The following is a 22,526-nucleotide window of genomic DNA, read 5'->3' as shown; positions in this document are numbered from 1 at the left end:
AAAGTTAACTTTTGCAAAGCGATTAATCAATATTGATATTTGTGAAAAATTAAAGTAAGCTTACTTGGATCCATTAAAACACAAAAGCTGCAAATAAAACAAAATCACTTAAAATTTCAAATTTAAACGTGATACAGTTTGCGTCTCTGTATGACGTGTTGTGAGGAACTGTCGGATAGCTGTAAGGTCAGTTTCTTTCTCATTTTTTATTGTTGCATGTTTTACTAAGATTTCATATGTTTTATTCGCTAAAAAATATAAACTAACATAATGTGAATAAATCAATGTCATTCGTAATATCAACACATCGTTTTATTTTATGTACACGTAATCTCTATGTTTTCTGATTCTTGATGTGCATCTCTATTAAATCTCGTAATTTTAATTCCTCTCGATAAATTAAAAACTAGGCTTTTTGATATAATATACAACTGCTTCCTGAATGAAAATGGAACTGGAAAATTTTCGTATCTTGTGATTGGTCATCAACAATATTACTTTGTTTAAAATCAGTCTGATTTTACACACAAGTACTCGGAAGTTGATGTTAAAAGGTACTGTAGTTCCACATTGACAACATCTATGTAGCTTTGGACATCAGGTCTTCCAACAAACTGTTGAAATTTCGATAGGCACTTATTGTGCTCCTCTATTAACTGACCTGTTTTTATGATTATATTCCTTTGAAGCGAATTTATTCAAAAACTTCTACATGAGAAAAAAAAAAAACTTTCTCTAGTCTTCAACTCGACATTCAGATATATCGACGACGTTTTATGAATTAACATCAAATCATGTGTCGAATCCATATATCCCAGTGAACTAGAAATAATAGACACTACAGTTTGGAACATCTGTTTCTTATTTAGATGTTTTATTGTCATACACGATAGGGGCCGACTAACAACTAAATTGTATGACAAACACGATGACGTGAACTTTTCGATGGTCAACTTTCCTTATTTATGTAGTGATATTCCACTATCACCTGCATGTAGTGTTTATATCTTCCAACCTATTCGATGCTCAAGAACATGCTCAGAGTACGATCAAGTTTAAAACCTAGATTACTAAAGGTTACTGACAAATAAGTTTATATTACAAGAATTTCAACAAACTCGTTTAAAGTCGCATTTCGTAAATTATATGGTCGTTATAATGACCTACATGTAATTAGCAAATATAACCTATCATGTGGTAGTCTTATTTTGACTTTTTGACTGACATATTTCATAACAATTGTTAGCCTTTGATTTTAGACTAAATGTGACTTCGGAATATGTTTCTGATAAATGCATAGGGCTTGGGGCGGGTGTGACCGGTCGACATGGGCTGCTTATTCCTCCTAGGCACCTGATCCCACCTCTGGAATTTCCAAGGATCCGCGTTTTATGTCCTGTTCATAGATTTTTATTATTTATAGCTGTTTTTGAGACCAATCACTGTTAATTGTATTCATCTTTTCATACATGACTTAACAGAAAAGATGAACTCAAAGAAGAACAGGAAAATTTACAGGCTCGAAAATTACAATTTGTTCAAAAGACACTTACATTTATACATGCATTTTCATGATAGAAATAAAAGTACGTTCTACATGAAAAATTAAAGGTCAATTTTACATTGATTGATCCTTATTTTAAATATCTGCATGTGTGTATTCTGGCAAATTAAAAACTAAGTTCATTGAACGTATCTGGCTCATGTTGCTTAGTGGTTTAAAATCGCTTGGTTAACTCTAGATAGATGGTCGACTCCAGCACGGGGATTCATGCATTTTTTTCACGGTAATTGTACGCAAAGGAGCTTTTAATTTCATTATCATAAAACTACATATTTTGTATTTATTTCATATCAGACGTTTATTATTATATTTTCTTTTTATAGTTTTATCTACTTAATCTGACATGTTTATTATATAATGAAGGTATCTGTTGAAATTTACTTGTTAAAAGCCTTTGAATCATCAGAATAAACTGACACAATTCAAAATGTGTCGGAATTGCATTATTTAAGAGAGCACCGAGTCGCGATACTCATATTTTTGTATGGAATAGAGACAGGTATATAAAATTTTTACAAAACCTTCATAGTGAGTTTAAAAAAAATTACATGAATTTCTTATTATTTGACACAAACTCTTCCTTTGTTTTAAAGATACTGATCATAAAATATTTAAACATCTCCCCTTCCAAAATAAAATTAAAGTGGAGATATCGTAAAATTTCTTCTCTGAACTATTACGTAGTGTTCATAAAGGGGCGGTGCAATTATAAAAGCATCACCTCTGTAGCGGAAGTATTGATTAGATTAAGAAAATTACACAGCGTCGAATTTTCCTATTTTAATAAGATTGCACTGCATACTTTGGCGCCTTAGCAAAACTAAAGAGATGTTAATCTTGGAACTTCAAATTCTGTTATATAATGAAAGAAAGGCGATTTGTGCGTGATTTCTAATTATAACTGCATTATATATCAGTAAGTATTCTTCTTTGTACAATTTAGATTATTTTAATGAATTATTTTGTTTGCATTACATAAAATTAGTTGACAAGTAAATATGTATTGTTTTTGTCCGGGAGAAATACCTTTGTTAAAATGTTAAAGATTTGTGAATATTAAATTTGATTGATTATGAATTATTTCCCTAGAAAGATAAATACATGCTTCTTGAAATTTTCATACCAAAATCATAAATCTTTGAAATGATGGTTTGATAAGGAAACTGCATACCGCGAAAAGACTGAATAAGAAATGTATAATAATAACTATATGTACATGTATATGTGTGTTGACATAATATTCATAATCTTTGATAGAAATTGGCATAGAATATTTCTGTATTTATGTCCGAATGAAATTTATATAGCATAATTTTTTTCAAGGTACCAGAAAAAAATAATTTTCTGAAAGGAAGAAAATTCTTTCCATCTGCAGATGAAATTTCAGATAAAAAGACAAAAATAACGAGAATGCTTACTGCGAAAAGGAATCTTTTGTAACATATCTTTTTGACAAGTGAAATATGCAATCAACAAAGAGTGAACCGGGGGAAGGAGTGAGGATTGCTCTAAATTCAGAAACAATGCTTTCATTTTTTTGATAATTTTTTTTAAAAAATATGTCCCATCACTGTAAACGTTTTTCCTTATTACAAATAAACTTAGTGTCTTTTATATTATTATCTTATGACATCTGACAATGGTTCTTCATAGTCATGATACACATAATTATCCTAAAAACAGTCATAACGTCAGATGAAATTGTAAATAAAAAAAAATTTTAACACAATTTTTTTTTCTGTGGCACTTTTAAAAAAGTGTATTGTTTTCTGGTTGCTTTTATGCGTAATTGATTTTAACGTACTGTACTTAAAAAATCGAAAAAAATATTTCATGCTGATTATAGTGTTTTACAAACAGGTAACATCTTGTCATATCTCGTGTTTCATTTATTATTAAGTTCAGATCGACCATATGGTAAAAAGGTCGAACATTCACCCTGTGGCGATAATAATCATAGGTTTCAGTATTCTATGGTTTTTAATTTTCAGGCATTCAGAATTCTCAGTTAATTTTGTTAACGGTTGCCCCCGATCGTTAATGACTCTTTAAGAGGTTGCCGGAAGAACACCTATTTTGATTAAATGTTACAGTACTATTGTGTTTGCTGCAAAACTTCATACCTGTAAACATTGTTCACGTTTAATTATGTTACACTTGTTTCTTTCTTTGATTTAAATTAGCTTATGAGTGTTTCAACCAAACAACGCACTGTCAGTTGATTGCTTGAGAACAAACGTTGAGAAAGAAATTACAAAGGAAAACTTTACCAAAATTCAAAAATATGAAAACTATTGGAGTAGGGCAACAGAAATACATTAAGACTATCGATAATCTCATTACTTTGCCAGAGTTCTTTCCCCGACAATTATTCACATGTCTTAATTTCCAGTAAAGCGAACCAACGCATTCGCAAAAAATAATATTGATATAAATATGCCTACGAGGTTAAATAAATCTATGAGATTTTGTTATAAAAGTACTTGATTAACATCAAACGGTAGCAAAATCAGTGTTAACTCATATCCTTATAAAGAAGATACTATTTATCATATCCAGCACTCTGTAAGCTCTCCCATTATGTCGATATTTTGCCTTTGAGTGCCTCGTCCTCAAGAGGATCTATGACAATCTGGACAGCATTTCCTGTGGCCATTGATGATATTATTTCAGTATTTTCCATATGTTATAAGAGTCAGTGGGGAAATACTGGTAATGCATAAAAATACAAAATAGTAGTTATACAGAGGATGACCTAGACTAGTGATAAATATGCTTGGAATTGGGGGAAATGGTATTGGATAAAAAGATTTTTTTGTATTCACTAAAAGAAAAAAGATTTTTCCTTGACACATATCTCTCGCAAGCGTACAGTTGAAGTGTTCCCTCCTGTTGTTTTCACATATTGCCCACTTTCATTCATGAAAAAGTGTAACTAAAGGCTATTCTTTATCTGTCTTGAAAAATGATTGAAGAGCATCGTTATCAAAATTATTTATCACATTCCCTCATGCATTGGATCGAAAGTTTATTTATATGGATTGAGTTCAATGATAAACATATAAAGTGGGTTTGCATTTTATCAAACCAATTACTTTCTTTCCTGCAGTGCTGCTAAAAAATACTGTTTTTGTTCATCTTGCAGGTTTACAAGAGGACACCATGGGCGTTGAAACATTACAAGACTGGAACGATCAACTATCGCAAAAGTATACATTAAGCACGTGTATTCTTTCCATCTACTTGACCATTGGTTTGATAGGAAATACGCTAGTGATTATATTATATAAAACCAGAATGAATTCAAAAAATGACGACAGATATTTTATTCCGGCAATAGCTATCATCGATCTTGTTGGATGTGTCTTTTCCACAACTCTGTCATTGTTGAACAATGAAAGGCCTGTGATGTTTCCAGGTTCAATTTCTTGCAAACTTATACAGTTTGGAACGTGTTCATCCATTATCGCATCTCTTTTTATGCTGTTAGTTATATCTGTCCAACGATTTCAGAAAATATGCCGCCCATTTGGTTTTCAAATGAACTTGAAACACAAGAGGTTGGCTACAGCTGTGGCTGTCATATTGGCTTGTTGCTTTTCAATTCCAATGTTGCTGTTATACCAGAAAATTGAGGTAAGACATGGGCCTAAAAATATAACAGGACATATCTGTGGATCCGCCCCTGGAACTGAAAAATTGGGTGATAGTACTAGAGCTATTCTTATAACCGTCGAAGTGGGGGCTGTTTTCAGCATGACAATCTTCTATATTTTGGTTGGTCGTAAATTAATTGAACAGTTCAAAATATCACGAAAGTTACATGACATTAATTCAATATCTGGAACAAGTAACAGCGGAAGTAACGAACGGACAACGATTAGAACTGTTCCATCAATTGACGCAGAATTGACAGACAATTTCAGCAATGTCGAAAACGATAAAAAGGAACTTTTTCAAGAAGATCTACGAAATGGTAATCGAAGTAGCATCCTACATAGGGCCAGGTCCAAAGACAAAAAGAAACCAATCAGTAATGGCCGACGTTACTCCGTTATGTTTATGGTTATATCTTTAGTTGCTATTATTTGCTACATTCCACCCTGGACGTTTGTTATTCTGGAGGCAAAAGATTCAAATTTTTGGAGAAGTTTGACCTTCGAAGAGATTCAAGTTTTCCTGATCATTCGCAATCTTTATATCGTAAATCATATCGCGAACCCTTTCATTTACGGATTTTTTGATCCAAAGTTCAGACGGGAGGTGAAAAACTTGCTTTGTAGATGTAAAATTCGATAGTGTAGATGATGGCTAATTTTTTTCATGAACTCTTATCATAAAGCATTATTTCATGTAAATATACTTTAAATGTCTAGCAATGTTCCAAATCAAGAAGTCAATGAACTCGTTTTTAGTGTACATATATATTATGTCTATGTATTAATTATTCTAGCAAGTTTGAAACATTCATTTAGTATAATCGTCTACAATGATCTAAGCTGAAAACTGTGGATTATTTGTCAGATGTTTATTCAACAACTGGGAGACATAAACTCCATATGCAGGTGATAAGGGTATACTGCTTTATAAATACGGGAAGTTGACGATAGAAAAGTGAAAAAAATCATAAAGTTTTGTTGTAAGGTTACCATAACACTATGGTATCTCTTATTTCATGTTCGCTGGGATATATCTAGTCGATATATGAATGGAAGTAACTATTGTTAACTGATAATACAACATCAATATATCTAAATGTCGAGTTGAAAGCCACAGTAAGTGTTTCCCTCTTCCAATGTGTAAGTTTTTGAATAAATTCTGCTTTATGAAAAAGGTGAAGATAACGTACAATGATCAATCTCAAAAAATCTATTTCCAATACAGTTCTGTGAAGAAAGCATAAAATGCAGAAATTTCAAAGGTGAGAATAGGCGCATAGGAGGAGTAAGCATCCCCTTTTGACCGGTCACACCGTGAGCCCTACAATGTTTGTACTGATCAGGTAGACGGACATCCTGTAGTCAAATTCAGTATAACACAATTAAAGGCCTAACAATTTGTATGAAACAAGTCAGTCATAATTTGACCCAATGATAGATTATGTTTGCTAACAATGTCATTATAACGACCATAAAATTCGAAATACTGACTTAAAACGAAGTTGCTGGAATACCAGTAACATCAATTTATTTGTCAGTAGCCTTCCTCGGTTTAAAAATTGATCTTACTCGGAGCATGCTCTCAAGTATCAAATAAGTTGGGAGATGTAAACATCAAACACAGATGATAGCGGGATATTACTACAAAAATAAGGGAGGCTGGCGACGGAAAAGTTGAAGTCTTTTCTTTTGTCATACAATTTAGTTGTTAGATGGCCCTTATCGTCTATAGTCAGTAAAACATCCAAATATGAAATAGATGTGAAAGACTCTGTGTCGTCTTTTTTTCAAGTTCACTGGTATATATCGAATCGACATATGGATAAAAGTAACTATTGTTAATTGACAATACATCGTCAATATATCTAAATGTCGAGTTGAGGGACACAGCAACTATGAAGTGTTTTCTTCTTCTCATATAGAAGTTTTTGAATAAATTCTGTTTCTAAGGAATATGAAAAAAGTCTGTTAATATAGGAGCACAATTATTGCCGATCGAAATTCCAACAGTTCCTGAACTCCGAAGACTATACATGTTGTCAATGAGGAACTCCAGCATCCTTTTAATATCACAGAGTACTTGTGTGTATAATCAGTGATTTTTAACAACAAATTTTGTAGACCAATCACAAGATAGGAAAATTTCCGATTTATTTTTTTTTGAAGAAGCAGTTATCTATGATATCAAAAAGTTTATTTTTTAATTAATGGTGAGGAAGGGTTGTATAAAGTGAACAAAAGTCGTACGTTTTGATGTTACTGACTTTTGAAAAATTTGGCGATTCGAAATCTAAAAGTTCTTTGGAGTTTTTGAGAATTTACATCTGATTTCCACCACTTTTAGAATATGCTGTGGCACAGTACGTCTGAAGTTTTTCCTTAACAGCAATTAATATTTTTGTAAGAAGTAAGGAAAGAGGCTTAGTAGAGCATTTGGTTGACGGCCTGCAATGTATCTCTGTTTGTAAGGATTTTTATAAAGTTTAGGAATCCAATATAGGTAGGGTAGATCGATTGACTGGAATGTTAGAAGTTTTAAATGTTAGAAGTTTTAAATACTTAAATGTGATTTTGAAGAATATAATCAGCGAGTATAAGATGGATTCCTAAAGATAGAATTAAAACCAACTTCTTCTAAAATACAATTACAATAATGACCCTTGGAAACAAAGAAGATATTTTTACAAGTCTTTCTAATTCTTTGATCACCTCCGATTCAGTGAAAACGAAGGACAGATGGTTCCCATATTGCCTTTTAAATTTCTTATACGATTCATTTATACATTTCTAAAACATTTGATCTATTCTGATAAAGTATTCAGATCTTCTTTTTCATATTTAGCCAAACTTCTGCCATAATCTTCTAGAGAATTCATAATAGAAATGAAGTTCTGTCGCCATTTGAAAGATCGAGGCTCCATGTTTTTAGGACCTTTTAAATACAATCGCTTAAAGATCATCATTTTCAACTATGAAACATATGAATATAAAAATAGGTCTGCTAAAAAAGGGGCGCAATTGGTACCATCGGAATTCCAACAGATTGTTTGAGGACCTGATTCCCCAAAAGTACATAGATATTGTCAGTCACAAACTCAAGAAGCTTTTCAATATCAACTTCGGCATACTTATGTGTACAATCAGAATATTTCAAGCAAAAAAATTTGCAATAATTGTTTTGGTTAAATTTTGTGATTTCCAATTTTCTTAAAGTTCCTTGGAGTTTTTAAGTATCCACATCTGACTTACATTTCTAGAGTATATTGTTGTACAGTACACTTGAAGTGTCTTCTTCACTGCTGTCAATATTTGAGTGAGGAGTAAAGAAAGAGACTTAGTAGAACATTGACTGGAACCCACTATGTATCTTTGTATGTAAGAATTTTTATGTATTTTAGGAATCCAGTTTTCGTATGGTAATTCAAATTCAATTTGATTTTTGGGTATTAACATTTGTAGAAGTGAAATATGATTTTGAAGAATTTCTTCCTTTGATAAGGAGCTATGGGTATAAGTTGGATTACCACTTGCAGAATTAAATCCCAGCTCCTCTAAAATACAATTAAAATAATGAACCTTACAAACAAAGCAATGTTGTTACGTGCTTTGTCAGCTGGGACCAGTACATATTGATCATGTAATCCATCTAATTCCTTTTTTCACTTCTGAATTATTGAAGGCAGAAAGAAAAATGTTTTTATAATGCTCCTCAATCGCTTAATGCGAGATTTTAACATCCATCTGATACTTTAAATCCATTCGTACAGTGTCAAGGTCTTTTTTCATGTTTTGCCCATCGCATTGCGTAATCTTCCACATAATTCATAATATTTATAAAATTATGACCCAGTATGACCCAGTTGAAAGATCAGGGTTCCCTAAATTTTGGCTTTTTAAGATAAGTGATTTAAGGTCCTCATTATTAACTCTGTCATTATATTTACGTCACCAGTAATATCGTGTCCAGCATGACTATAGTTGTAGGGTGAAGAAGAACATCAGAATACATTGGAGTATTATGTTTTTAGATATTCGATACCTGTATAGGCACTGTAGAGTTAATGTTTGGTAATTAAATGATGAAGACCTTACTGTTTATTTACATAAGGTATATAATATGAATCAAAAGAGACATCGTGTATAATAGGTTTATTGTAAGACCGATGTTCATGACTATTCTGGGTATCGTTAAAATTCACATTGCTACACTGTGGATTTGAAAGATTCCCAACACTATCTAAGAAAACAATCCCCAGTTCTCCGATGTTTAATTGGGAGAAGGAAAGTTGTACGCTAATTAAGCATTTAAGGTGTTTCATTTTGATTGGTCAATCCCTGTCGGCATTCAACAGTAATTCCAACATTAGATGACCAGAATGCGTACAATGGACGTACAATATATCAGCTTCTCACATTAATAATTCATTCTTATTGACTCCTATAAATATTCTAAAGGAAGCTTAAAGATCAATTATACTATTTGTAATCAATTTCTTTTCCTCCTTTTTTCAAAAATGATCCTAAAAATCGCAAAAAGTCTACACGTTTTCAGAAGCAACACATGAAATGAAAATGTTTTGAAATTTGTGTAGATAATGCACATTTTTTTCAGAAAACATTCTCAATAATTAACTTCTTGGGTGACCATTATAATTGCTGCAGGATCATATTTACTTCTTCCAGTCTTCATCAATTTGTTTTGCATTTCGTCATTCGACAACACCCATTTTCTGTATTTTTTGCATTTTATAAGAAACAAAGATTTTGGAATTCAGACGCCATGTAGAAATATATATCATATATTTTTGAATTGAAATCAAAGCCAAAACTCGATAGCCAGAAGACGGAAGATAGAAGAAGCTAATTTACAAATATTTGTTCCAAAGAATAATATTTGTTTTCCGTCACTTAGATTACAACATTTCAGATCATAAGAATGCAACTTTATGAGAAACGGATCAAAGATTTAATAATAAAAGTAGATTCCGTCCGAGAAAACTTATTTGTTTTATCCCCCCTTCTCTTCCTTTGTAAACAGAAATGTTTTATGAGGGATGCTCGTGTTCGTATGATATTGGATTAGGAATCTCTCTGTGTGTTCGGAGAGGTATGTAAGATTGTTCTTCACAACAGTGTTTATTATGACTAGACAGTGTATCGCCGAATCACAATATCTTCTGAGTAGATCAGTTAATGTCAATGAGTTTCAGGGATACGAATTATGCGATCGTGCCACACAGTTTTAATTTCTGTGATACAGACATGTTTTAATTCATACAATTGTAAAAAGTTGACCGAGACGGTGTCTTTAGACCCACAACCAAAGTTTTTAGGAAAAGACTAAGGCTACAAGTACTGGCAGCATTATAAAATAAAGTCAAAGGTTACTAGCTTTGAAATGCAAAGATTTTTAAAGAATTCTTAAAAAATCGTATTTCACATTTAAGCTACTTGCTATAAACTTCATGAAAAAAAAAATCAAATATGTTTATATAAGTTAAAAGTTTAGTCTCATAAAGTTTGAATTTTTAAAAAAGAATTTTCAACAATGTCCTATAAATTAAGTGATAAAAAATTGAAAAAATAAAAAAAAAATTATAAAAAAAAAAAGAGAAAAAAATAGAACAGACGCGTGGTGCGTCGCCTGATGGATATAAAAATTAAAATGCTCTCACCTTTTCGGAAACGCTGAACCTATTCAGAGATTTGTTGTAGATTGCATAAATTTTAAATACTGAGTCCCACCTTCAGTCCCCAGGAAAGCAGGGATCATGAAATTCAAAATTTTATTTTCCCATTACACATAAATTCCACATGCATGTATACTTTCCTGGGGACTTAGGGGTAGGACTCTATATTTAAAATTAATGCAATCTGCAACAACTTTCTTATCAACCCTTGGACATATAGCAGGCAAACATGATTATTATAAGCAAGTAACCTTTCCGAAACGGTGAAATTCATGGCCTCTTCATTTCATTCAGATTCCAGGCTGGGGGTCGGACCTTAATGAACCTTAGTGAGGCTTAATTGTCATATTTATTTTTAAAAACTTTAAATTTCTAAAATCATCCTTCTCATAGGAATTTAAAATGAAATTGTTTTCATGATTATGATAAACACTTAGCCCTCTATCAAAATTGTGAAATTTAAGATTTTCCCAGCTGAGTGGAACTAAGATGGTCATATATTGAAAATACATTACAACTTTGGTAATACTTTTTTTTTCTCATGGACAACAAGCAATCAAACTATTGGCATGATTAAAATAAACAATTACCTATTACCTTTACCAAAATTGTAAAATTATGTCCTCTGGTCCTAGCGTTCAGGCCAAAGGTTGGAGCTAATATATATCGAGATTTACTATATTCTCTGTGTTATCTTGTTTATTTTTAACCCTTTAGAAGATAAGCGGCATATATTTTATTTTCATACTGATTAGAGAGTTCTTACTACGCTTTTGAAATTTTGTCACATGATACCAGGCTTCCACTTCCAGGGTGGTCATACCTGAGAAAGTCATGATAATCAAATGACCGTCAAGACAAGACCTATGCGTATTTTGATCATGATTTGCCTGAGAAGAACTTTTCAACACTGGCACTGTAGAAGCTTAACAAAGTCTAATGTAATTTGTGAACGTAGATTTATGCTGAATTTATTTATTTTCCAACAGACCAAAGTGTTTAAATATTGAGCTCACGAGCTAGTGTCTGAGAAAAAATACTTTATTCTGTTTCAGGTGACAAATAGCAAAGAATTACATTGAAAAAAGAAAGCAGAGTTTCTTTAAAGATTAATGGACCACTGAGAAAACAGGAAGGACAGGTCTTTCAGGCAGTCTTCGAGTCTATAGCTAACAGATAGGAACTCTATTCCATTAAGAAGTTGAAGTGTTTAGCCTATAGCTACGTATCATCCCTCGTCCTCCTTCGCTCTTGATCAATTAGATTTCCGTATGACCAAGACATACAAACGTAATTTATTGTGTCAAAAGATCCTTAGATTACTGTCTAGCGTACCTAACAATCTGTTAAGCCCACATATCGACTTCTGAACAATATGGCTATGTTTTTTTCTAAACATGTTCATTAATTGAACCGTTCAATTCACCTCTCTGATAGCAAACGTCTTTCTCTCTACAATGTACTTCATCAATTAAAATTATCTCTTAAAAATGTAGAAGACAGTCCATTGAAGAAAAGCTTATATTTATGATTATGTTTTTTTACAAAAACCAAATTGAACATGAATATTTAGTTTTATACAATGTATTGCAAAAATGTAATATACGAGAAGACGAGACTATCCAAGTATTCAAAATTCGAGACACTGTGCAATACCAGTATCTTAAATTGCAGATGTCATCTATAAATTCTTGATATAATTTTTGACCTAATATGATAAGATTTATTGAATATTATAATCTTAATATAAACAAACCATTTAATAAACATGTCTATTTTTACAAGGAAAACTAAGAATGGAATTTGTGAATTATACATGTATTTCTTACGTATTAGATCCTTGATCACAATATCGGAAAGACCTTTTATATGTAATATCTGAATAACGCGTCCCTCGTGTGTAATTTAACTACTGACATGCTTAAATTTTTAATGTTTTGATTATTTACAAAGGTTGAACAATGCCTTTTTGCATGACCGGTCCATCTTTATGAAGAAGGAGAAGAGGCCATACCAAGTAATCACATAATTTTCCACTCTTTGTGTACTCCTTGTAAAAATCTTTATTCAAAGGACCTTCCCTCTGGCAGGTAAAATCCAAGAACATGGGTACTTCTTGCATTTTCATCATCCAACAAATGTTAATAGATGCTTTTATGTAAATTTCACAGCTGTCAATATATTCGCCATATTTGGTTTGAAATTCATTGTCGGTTTTGATTTTCTGTCAAATAATTTATACATTTGTAGTCTTTAATAAGTTTATTCATTTAAAAACTAAGAATTCTCGGCCATCAAAAAGATATACCGACATTATTGCTAGCTTTTCGAAATTTATAAGTTTATGAACAGAACAAAGATCATTTAAAATAGCAGATAACATGCATCATTAAAAAAAAATAATATCATTAAGACATTTATCATTAAATTCTAAATATGGTCATACTGAATAAGTTAATAATGGCTTCTTCATGGGGATTTTAGCAATGCTTTACTTATTAGTGTAGAAACAAACGATTAATTACATTGTAATATTGATAAAAACGTGGGAGTTCAATGGCAAATGGTGTATGTTTCTCTAGGGTAAATCGACATTGATTTATCTCACTGCTGATTTAGTATTGAATTTTTCTAGATGAATTTCGTTAAATTAAGCGAAAGGTCAATATTTGTAAACAAACTGATACAATCGAGAAAATTAAGAACTTAATTATGCAAAATTAATCAAATATACCTTTTGAACTCGACCAACAGAGACGGTTCCACACATCAATTGCATTTCCTTCGATTTTTGTCCTTGTTCAGCAGTCACATCTGTAGGATCTACCTACATGTTTGTATGATGGCAAGAAGTTAAAAAAAAATAGTTCAAAAATTATGCTAAAAAGGGATGGCAATCATTTATTTATTTTTTTTAAGACTGATATCAATACCTCGTCGTCAAAGTATATTCCAAACTGCCCCAAATGATGCCGCTGTTGTTCGCTTATTATTTCACAGCTGGTATAAATATTCTAAATCAAAATAGAGCAAAAAATTACAAGCATAGCATTTTCATACATTTGTGTTCTCCATGTTTTTCAATCAGTGAAACAACGTAAAATGTAGTTATATATTAATCGTTTAATAAAATAAACACGATATTGTTAGGTAGCAAAATAAAACTACAAAATACAAATCCAATAAGAAGTGTAAACGTAGAAAGTTTAGACAAGAAGTCGTGGTTTTCATTAATTTTTGTAACCTGTAGAAGGTCCAGCAATATCTGGACCGTTTCCTCTTCACTTCTACCAACGGTCAATTTCTCGAAGGCATCTGACCATTCGTTGTCATAGAGCTCTGAGAACCTCTCCGCTACATTGAGTGGTCTGTTGTCATCACTTAAGTCTGTGATGGAAGGGTTCCCATCTCTTAGTCGGGATCCCGCAATAGTGCTTAATCTAGAAAGAAATATATATGCAGGTAAGTCACAGTTGTATTTTGATAAATTCCACGTAGGACTGGTTGATCTTCCAAGTATTTTCGTGTTTCACAGTTTTTTCTATGAAAAACGAAAGTAAACTGTTACAGTAGCAAACTATTGTAAGCACCTTACTTCTTAATAAATATTTTTTTAAATTTTTACAGGTAGTGCTATGGACGCTCTTTTTTTTAATTAAATATTCATCTTCCTTATGCATTAAAATACAGGATAAAAAAAGCCTCGGTACTTTGAACACAAGGGAACAAAAAGATCATCGAAGATGCGGGCGTTTCGAGCCATCAATTTTAGAAATGATTTAATAGTATCCTCAAGAACGAAATATCACTATGTTAGATAAATGTGTACAATATTCCGATGTTGTACTTATTGTTTTTATGTTTAAAGGTGAGGATACTCAAAAGATTTTTATGTCAATACCTGGTAAGCAGAGATTCTTTTTCTTGTTGAAGATTGGTAACTTTGAGTTCGAGTTCTCGGTGCAGCCTTGTATGTTCCTGCAAGGTTGACATCAGTGCTTGATTCTGTGCTGTAGCATCAGATATTTCTTTTTTCTGCTGCTCAAACTTAGCGTACATATCAGATACTGTACTATCATATGCACTTCCTTGAATATTCTCCACTCTTCCATTGTTCCCAGTTTGAGAAGCCTTTTTCCTAGGAAAATAATATATAGATCATTATTTAGTTGCACTGTATGCAAATAAGAACGAATAATTAGTATACCTCTAAGGGTTAATAAAAAAAACCTCCCATCCTTACACGTCCTTTGCATGTTGCTTTTTAGCCTTTTCAGCATATTCCATGATTTCATATATCTTTAAAAGCGCGTCCCTTATATTATCGTGAACGTTGTCGTAAAATTGCGCATTGGAATCTAATACGTTGTCTTTTCCAGTGAATTTTTTGTAGCAGGTTTGTAGTGTATCAAATAATGATTCTATTTCGTGCAACCTTACAAAAGAAAAATACCAGGAATGTAAGGGACAAAGGGATTAAAAAGAAAATAAATTAGTGTACTTTTTGTGTAATTAACTATTCCTGTATTTATAAAACTTAGATCAGGTGACTAAATAAGCATTAAGCATTTTATAAACAAACATAATGGAAGATCGATTTTAAACCTTGATATTATGTCAGGTTATAAATAATTTTTATCATTCTGGCACATCTCATCACATAGAAAAGGTTATAGTAATCACTAGAACATCACTCACTCCCTCTGCTCATCAGTCTTAACTTCCCTATTTTCTGATCTTCCTCCACCTTTACAGGAAGGCTGTAGCTCTCTCTGGAAATCTTCAATATTATCTTCACACTGCGTTGAAATATCTGTGAAAACTCTTCCTCCGGCATTTGTCACTTTCATTTTACAGTTTTTGCAAAGAGTTTCTTCATCCTGACTGCATGAATCATATTCTTTGTTCTTACAATTCTCCGGATTCAAAATAATGTTTTTCGCCACATTGTTATCTTCATTGCTGTTTGGAGTATTTTCCACACTTTCTTGTCTTTTAACAAACGTGTTTGTTGGATTTGATTGACCGGTTCTGATTACCTTACTTTTTGTGTCATTTGTGGGTAAACTACAATCTTCTTCTTTGACCAAAAGTGGGACAAATTTTCCATCGTTTACCTCGGTAAAGTTGTTAACTTCATTGTCAGTTTCATGAACTAGCTTCAAACCTGGACTATCTGGTCCAATGTTCTCGTCAAATTTTTTGTATTGACCATCTAAAGCCTGAATTCCTTTAATTGTTCCACTCGAAACTTCTTTCTTTTTAGTTTTGAATAAGTTGGACATACTTTAAAATGACTCTGGAAAAATTAAATATATACATCTGTATAAGGTATATTCAAAATGTTTGTCTACTTTCATTTTCAATAAAATACACTAGGAATTTGCGTCAGATATAATAAAAATAAACATTTAAATAATGATAAAAAAAAAGAACTGATACACTTTGTGCACAATAATCCTTTTAAAAAATTTTAATACATATAAAACAAAAACAAAAACAAACCTGTCCACATCAAAACATGGCAATGATTAGGATGTAATCTGTCTTCCAATTTATCTCGAGAGATAAAGTAAACACATTTTTATCTACTCCGAGGTTTCTTCTTACTAAGATGTGTGTATACATGTACGAATATATACGATAAGTTAAATTTAATTTTTTGGCAAGGAATTAAACTTCCTTTTTCAAAACAGTTGGCTATTTAACATTCGCTAACTGCATAAATGTTTAAATAGGAATCAAAAAATTGCATTACAGATCTGGATTTTAAAAAGAAAGACTTTTATTCTATGAACCAGAGAATATTGTAAGAAACACAGTTCTTTTGATATTTTTAAAATCTTTTACACGATATATAAAGCCACGTATCAGTGTTGATCGAAGCACATGTACACGATTGCACCCCTTTTATTTGAACGATATCATTTGTTATAATTATATATGCTATAAATATTGTTTTTATTACAATTTTTTATTGTACTCAATGACAGCTAGAATTAGAAATTGTCGAAGATAAAAAGGAAGTAAAGTAGCTGAAGGACACAAACAGGAAACAGATAAAGTTGCGGAAACAGTTGCCATTTTTGAAACAAAGGAAGAAGATACCGGTAAACTGAAGATATATTTTGGTTGAATGAGTTATGCGTATCTGAGTATTTTATTTAACCTAGAAGACAGAATCACTCATATCGTTTCAAATATAATCTAAGGAAGGCTATATGTATATTTTCATTTTAAAAATATTCAATTTTGCTTGTGTATATGCATGTATTTAAATCAACATCAAAATTTTAATTTAAACTAATTAAATATGGTATTTAATACAGAGATTACCTCTTGAAAAACCCCCATTGTGACCCCATCCTTGCAGTGCAATCCTCTGAGCATATTTAAATCCTTGATACATGGGTATACTGGTACATAAATATAACTTTCTTCCTGAGATTTTAAGATTAAGCCCTGTAAACTTTTTACTCCCTACTGTGTTCCTTCTGACCCGCCGGTGTAAAGACGAATAAAATGGGGAGGGGGGAGGGGAGGGTGACTACATATTGTAGTTTTGTACATACTGTCGTCGGCAGTAGTTTTGTGAATGTAATTAGTGTATGAATCACACTGACGTATCTCGTATGCTATTGAATGCAGCGTGATTGTGACGGTACATTTTGTCGTCCTGTTCAAATTGTCGGCGGAGACAATGTGTATTTACTCTCACTGTGCATATTGTCGTACATCAGAACAGTCGCAGGACAATTCACGGCAATGCTCCATATAAATATGGCCAGAGAAACCAAAAACTTCAGAAATTGTCATATACACTTAATTTGATCGCCGAAATGTGGCTAAAATATTGCCGACTCGGCGTTAAACAATAATTATCAATCCATATATGACTAATCATTCTTTGCTGTTTTTGAGAAGATAATTCTTAAAAAATTTTCCCATATATTCCTATGTAAAAGTTTGATAGCCCATTGTGGACCCACCCTAGGCCCGGTTTGATATGAAGATACTTGAATCTGCGCTAGCTGAGGATGCTTCCATATAAACACCACTAATCACGGGCCTACTGCTGTTCTTCTCAGTGGTGGATCGGGGGGGGGGGGGGGGGTTGCGGTTGTAAAGATGTGTTACTGTACATGTTAAGTAAATTATTTAATTACGAAATTTTACCTGTTGACTAAATTGAGAGTATATACAAGTTAAACAAACAGAATTTACCAAAGCAGAAAAAAAAAATCAAAAAAAAAAAAAAAAAAAAGGACCAAAAGAAATCTTTAAGCAAAAATATCTGTGGGGCGACAATATGTACAGTGTGGGTGAGGAACATAATGACGCCAGCGACAATATGTACTGTGTAACTTTTCAGCCGGCGACAATATGTACCGATGGACGACAATATGTGCAGCGAGGATAGATACATATTGTCGCCGGTCGACGACAATATGTACAAAACGACAATATGTACCTTCACAATTCTTTATGACGAAGGAATGACTATCAAATCGACTTTCTATCGCTTCGTACATTTATTTATTTAGTATTATTCCAAAATCGCCTGCATATGGTGTTTACGTCTCTCAAATTATTTGATACGCTAGAACATGCTCAACTTTTATACAGAGACAAGATATTGACAAATAAGATGATGTTAAAGGGCTTTCAAAATTCTCAATCAACGTCAGCTATTCGAAAATTATTGGGTCATTATAATGACCTTTTTAACATTTTTTTTTCTTTTCATTTTTTCTATTTTGAAAGGTACATGTAATATATTTTGTAATTTCAGACTCTTAATACTTTAACAAAACAAAAATCCATATTTGCCTTAACTTTATAAATATGGAACATCATACAATGATATGGTGCCGTTGAAGCCCAGAAAAATATACAATTGTTCGGACTTATTTGATATATGTTCTAACAAATAAGGTAATAGTTCTGACAAGTTTGTTCTTGGTTCGGACGAACAAGATATTTGTGTTGACAATTAAGTTCTTCCTTCAGACAATTGATATACATTTAGAATAAAGTAGATTAAATTGTTTTTGATCGAAATTGTTCGGACGAACTGGATATTTGCTTGGACAACTTAACAAATTACATGGTTGTTTGAACAAATTTGATGTTTCTTCTTTATACAAAATTTATCATTCCTCTGATAAAGGAGAACATTCAGAAATAAAAAATGTTACATGTACTTAGCACATGGGTGAATTGCGAGTTAGGGACGAGATATGGATATCTGCATGATCAAGTTCTTTTACTGACTCCATTCCTTGAGGTTTTTTGGGTTTCATAGAAGTTCTACTATAGCAGTTTAGGTTAAAATTACTTGCATCACCATTTTTATTTGCCATGTTATTTGCCATGTTACCTTGACTTTTGTAATGACCGGGATTCATTTTTTTCGACGTCAACAAATGATCCCGGTCATTACTCTACCGGGGGGGGGGGGGGGGGGGGAGTGTCATTATTCATCTTTACACTGGCAATGATCTCAATAAATCATAATCTTTAATCCATTATTTTGCTTACAAACATGCATTTATGAGACTAATTAAGATGATTTTGATTTTCAAAAGGAAATATTCCTGTGTCAAATTCTAATTCTATTTATGGCATCTCTTTAGTGCTTGGGGCTATGATTAAAACAAATTTCAAAGTCCTCAATAAGGAAGCATTTACTTCTTTTGTTTTTATATATGTATTAGTGCTACTTGGAGGAAGTTTGATAAGTGATCCTTTTTTTACCCTCTCCCCTTTGAAAAGGAGGGCAAATCTTCCTTTTCAGAATATTTTAATTCCAATTACATCAGAATGTGCCCGCATGGCACAGTGGGAAGATCGTTTGCTTTAGAGTCGCGAAGTATGGAGTTGATTATTATGTCGCGGGTTCGAATCCCATTGCGGGACGTGGAGACCGGTAATTTGGATGAAACCATGCAAACCGAGGTCCCGTATATCGCAGTAGGTGCTGGCATGAAAAACATCCCTCACTGCTCAATGGTCCTTAGTGCCGATTATATGTCTAAAATTTGCAGCCCTCGACCGGCTAGTGGTGACGTCTCAATATGAGTGAAAAAAGTATCGAAAGGGATGTTAAACAAACAAACCTTAAGATGTTTTGTGCGAAGTTTGTTAAAAATTGGTCAAATGTTATGAAGAAGTCACTACATAAAAAAAGTTAAAAGTGAAACAAACAGAACGGCGAATAAATATGATACATAAGGATTTCGATAAGAAAAGCTCACTCATGCTATTTTTTAAATTCAGAAAGGCTTAAAAATATATAATATTTACTTAAGATTAAAATATTTTATTTAAAATATAACAAAAACATAAACATGAAACAAGGCTTGTCCCCAGGTAAAAGTTCTGTACAATGTAACATTCAGTTCTTAAGCGTAAATATAGTTAACTTGGTCTTATATAAAAGAGAGACAATTTATAAATACATTTTGTTAAACAGAGAGAATTTTGTTTTTAATAGTACACAGAAAGAATTTTATGTTTTTTATAAATATTTTTTTTTACAATTATCACACGATAAAATAACAGCCACAAATCACTGTGTAATAAGCATTAATTTTGTAATATTCTTTTAAATTGGCTGCAGTACACCTTTCCGGTAAACAGCACCGTTTTCATACACTACTGCAGGCCACACAACATAGTCCACCACATTTCCAGATCTGGTATAAAGACTGAAGAGCAGTTTATCAACCGGTTCTCCAGCGGCTGCATTAAAGTGAAGCAGGAGAGGCGGATCTTGTACGTTCATTAGCCACGACAACTCTGCACACCGGTGAGCATAATTCTTCATCTCAGTGCTGAGATTATCTATGCCAATTTGCCGATCTGTTCGCTTTCATGAAAAATATTGAAATTGGAAAATTTTATAAAATGAACATTAAATTACAGGGATGTCATTATCCAGAAAAAAATGTTTACAGAGCGTACGTTGTTTACCTCTTTGACAAACTGGTAAATTTCCATTGCATTTTCTTTCTGAAATGTTTTCATCGCTTTTCTTAAGGACTGCTGAAGGCACTGTGAAGGAACAGAATGCATTTAAAAAGATATGTCACCCCTGACACCAGTTATATCGTAGATTTTTTAATTTGTAATGTTAAATTGCAACGTTTAACTCATAAAGCATAACACCAAAATCGGCAAGAAAAGTTCAATTAGCATATAATTGAGCATTAGTACAATAAACTTCACGATTTTAAACTTAAATTGTAACTTTCATAATAATTGCATTCATATCTATTCAGGTGTAATAATGGCAATAAATATATTTTTATTTCATGCACGTAAAAAGTTATATATTATTTAAGATATGTTAACAATTAATGCGCGGAAATTATTGCGTGGCATTTCTGCTTTAATAAGATATCATATTTTGGGTATTAAAATTCTGAACACTCGGTAAAATATTTTCGTACATGTATATGAAGTGTTTTTATGAATTAAGTGCTGATCACTTAGAGGCATCGTGTATTTTCAAAAAATGAGATAAATTACGAAATAAAAAATGGGGCCATTGATGAACATTTTGAGATATGGGTCAGATTATGCATACTTCAGGGCTAAAAGGCAGGTTAAATTGTAATATACTTGCAATGTTTTGGCAGAGTATGTTGGAAAATGTGTAAATTTTGTTCTGAAAATATCATTTTGAAACCTATATTGAATATTCATGGCATATACATGTACATGTAATAATGCGTGTAAATTTTAGTGAGTAAAAATACTTAGGACCAAAGTTTTAATAATTTGAATAAAACCAATCTGTATATTTTTAGAATATTATTTTATTTTTTAATATCTTTCGACCGTAAGAAATAGTCCCTCACAAACCTTTAGGTTATCTCTTACCGATTTTATGAGCGAATTTTTTATTGAATGTTGTACAATAAACATTGCTTAATTCAAAGATTTAAAAAAATTAAATAAATTCATTTGTAATTGAATATTTTGATAATAGAAGTTCTGACTAAACTTATATCAAATCTGATGGGTGACATACTTAAGAATAAGTGTAAACATGTCGAATGCTTATACTATGGACAACTTACTTCTCCTCCATCATCAGAAACTGTTTCACAAAATGATAAACTCTTTAGGATCTGTTTCCGTTGATCCCGTGCCAGAGACCGACAGGTATCGTTGATATTCGTGAAAATAAATGGAATCAAAAGTAAATGCAAAATGCATTGATGAAAAAAAAAATAAGCGTTAAAACGATTTTCTATACATGAAGAACCCTTCGAATATTTCATATTTTTATAAATGAGGTGTTCACCGATATATGGGAGCACGTGCTAATTGGCAAAATTTGCGAGGCCGCTAATGCAAACATTGTCACATTATCCTATGTCGGTTATCATCCTACACATAACAAATCAGATACTAATTGCTATATATTTTTAACTCACAGCTACGTTATTTCCCTCTAAATCGAATTATATACATGTATTCCGTTGCATACATCACAAAAATTATAATTAAACTTCCTGAATAATTTATCGCTCTCCGTCTAACTGAGTTCTACCTAGTTCCTCAATCGATGTATTAGTGACACCTTCTGACATATAATGATAA

The 22,526-nt window shown here is 32.2% G+C and overlaps 3 protein-coding genes across 3 annotated transcripts; 1 reads left to right on the top strand and 2 right to left on the bottom strand.

The window, feature by feature from the left end:
- Nucleotides 1-2,293: 2,293 nt before the first annotated feature.
- LOC133192480 (octopressin receptor-like) lies at nt 2,294-5,978 on the top strand. The gene is made up of 2 exons (XM_061328483.1): nt 2,294-2,480; nt 4,710-5,978. Exon 2 carries the CDS (start codon nt 4,727-4,729, stop codon nt 5,861-5,863), a length of 1,137 nt encoding a protein of 378 aa, XP_061184467.1. The 5' UTR covers nt 2,294-2,480; nt 4,710-4,726; the 3' UTR covers nt 5,864-5,978.
- A 6,758-nt stretch (nt 5,979-12,736) lies between these two features.
- LOC133192479 (uncharacterized) lies at nt 12,737-15,786 on the bottom strand. The gene is made up of 7 exons (XM_061328481.1): nt 15,612-15,786; nt 15,157-15,348; nt 14,815-15,051; nt 14,158-14,353; nt 13,847-13,927; nt 13,648-13,740; nt 12,737-13,137 (listed from the first exon to the last, which is right to left on the bottom strand). The coding sequence occupies exons 1-7, from the start codon at nt 15,761-15,763 to the stop codon at nt 12,859-12,861; spliced, it is 1,230 nt and encodes a 409-aa protein (XP_061184465.1). The 5' UTR covers nt 15,764-15,786; the 3' UTR covers nt 12,737-12,858.
- Nucleotides 15,787-20,275: 4,489 nt separating this feature from the next.
- On the bottom strand, nt 20,276-22,526 carry LOC133192478 (uncharacterized). Its single transcript, XM_061328480.1, has 3 exons — nt 22,001-22,526; nt 20,889-20,969; nt 20,276-20,784 (listed from the first exon to the last, which is right to left on the bottom strand). Exons 1-3 carry the CDS (start codon nt 22,202-22,204, stop codon nt 20,521-20,523), a joined length of 549 nt encoding a protein of 182 aa, XP_061184464.1. The 5' UTR covers nt 22,205-22,526; the 3' UTR covers nt 20,276-20,520.

The sequence above is a fragment of the Saccostrea echinata genome, unplaced genomic scaffold, assembly GCF_033153115.1.
Source record: "Saccostrea echinata isolate AGI-Se365-2 ecotype Australia unplaced genomic scaffold, CSIRO_AGI_Sech_v1 ptg000025l, whole genome shotgun sequence".
Lineage (NCBI taxonomy): Eukaryota > Metazoa > Mollusca > Bivalvia > Ostreida > Ostreidae > Saccostrea > Saccostrea echinata.
Note: the sequence above shows the minus strand (reverse complement) of the source record. Positions and strands in the feature narration are given on the sequence as shown.

Bases quoted from the DNA above. Each gene is read 5' to 3' on its own strand.
- LOC133192480 (XM_061328483.1), top strand. From the start codon at position 4,727: ATGGGCGTTGAAACATTACAAGACTGGAACGATCAACTATCGCAAAAG.
- LOC133192479 (XM_061328481.1), bottom strand. From the start codon at position 15,763: ATGAAAGTGACAAATGCCGGAGGAAGAGTTTTCACAGATATTTCAACG. The intron at 15,349-15,611 runs GTGAGTGATGTT...TTCTTTTGTAAG, and splicing joins AAGACTGATGAGCAGAGGGA to GTTGCACGAAATAGAATCAT. The intron at 14,354-14,814 runs GTATTGACATAA...ATTTCTTTCTAG, and splicing joins AAAGAATCTCTGCTTACCAG to ATTAAGCACTATTGCGGGAT.
- LOC133192478 (XM_061328480.1), bottom strand. From the start codon at position 22,204: ATGAAATATTCGAAGGGTTCTTCATGTATAGAAAATCGTTTTAACGCT. The intron at 20,970-22,000 runs GTAAGTTGTCCA...GTTCCTTCACAG, and splicing joins TTTCTGATGATGGAGGAGAA to TGCCTTCAGCAGTCCTTAAG. The intron at 20,785-20,888 runs GTAAACAACGTA...TTTTCATGAAAG, and splicing joins TTTACCAGTTTGTCAAAGAG to CGAACAGATCGGCAAATTGG.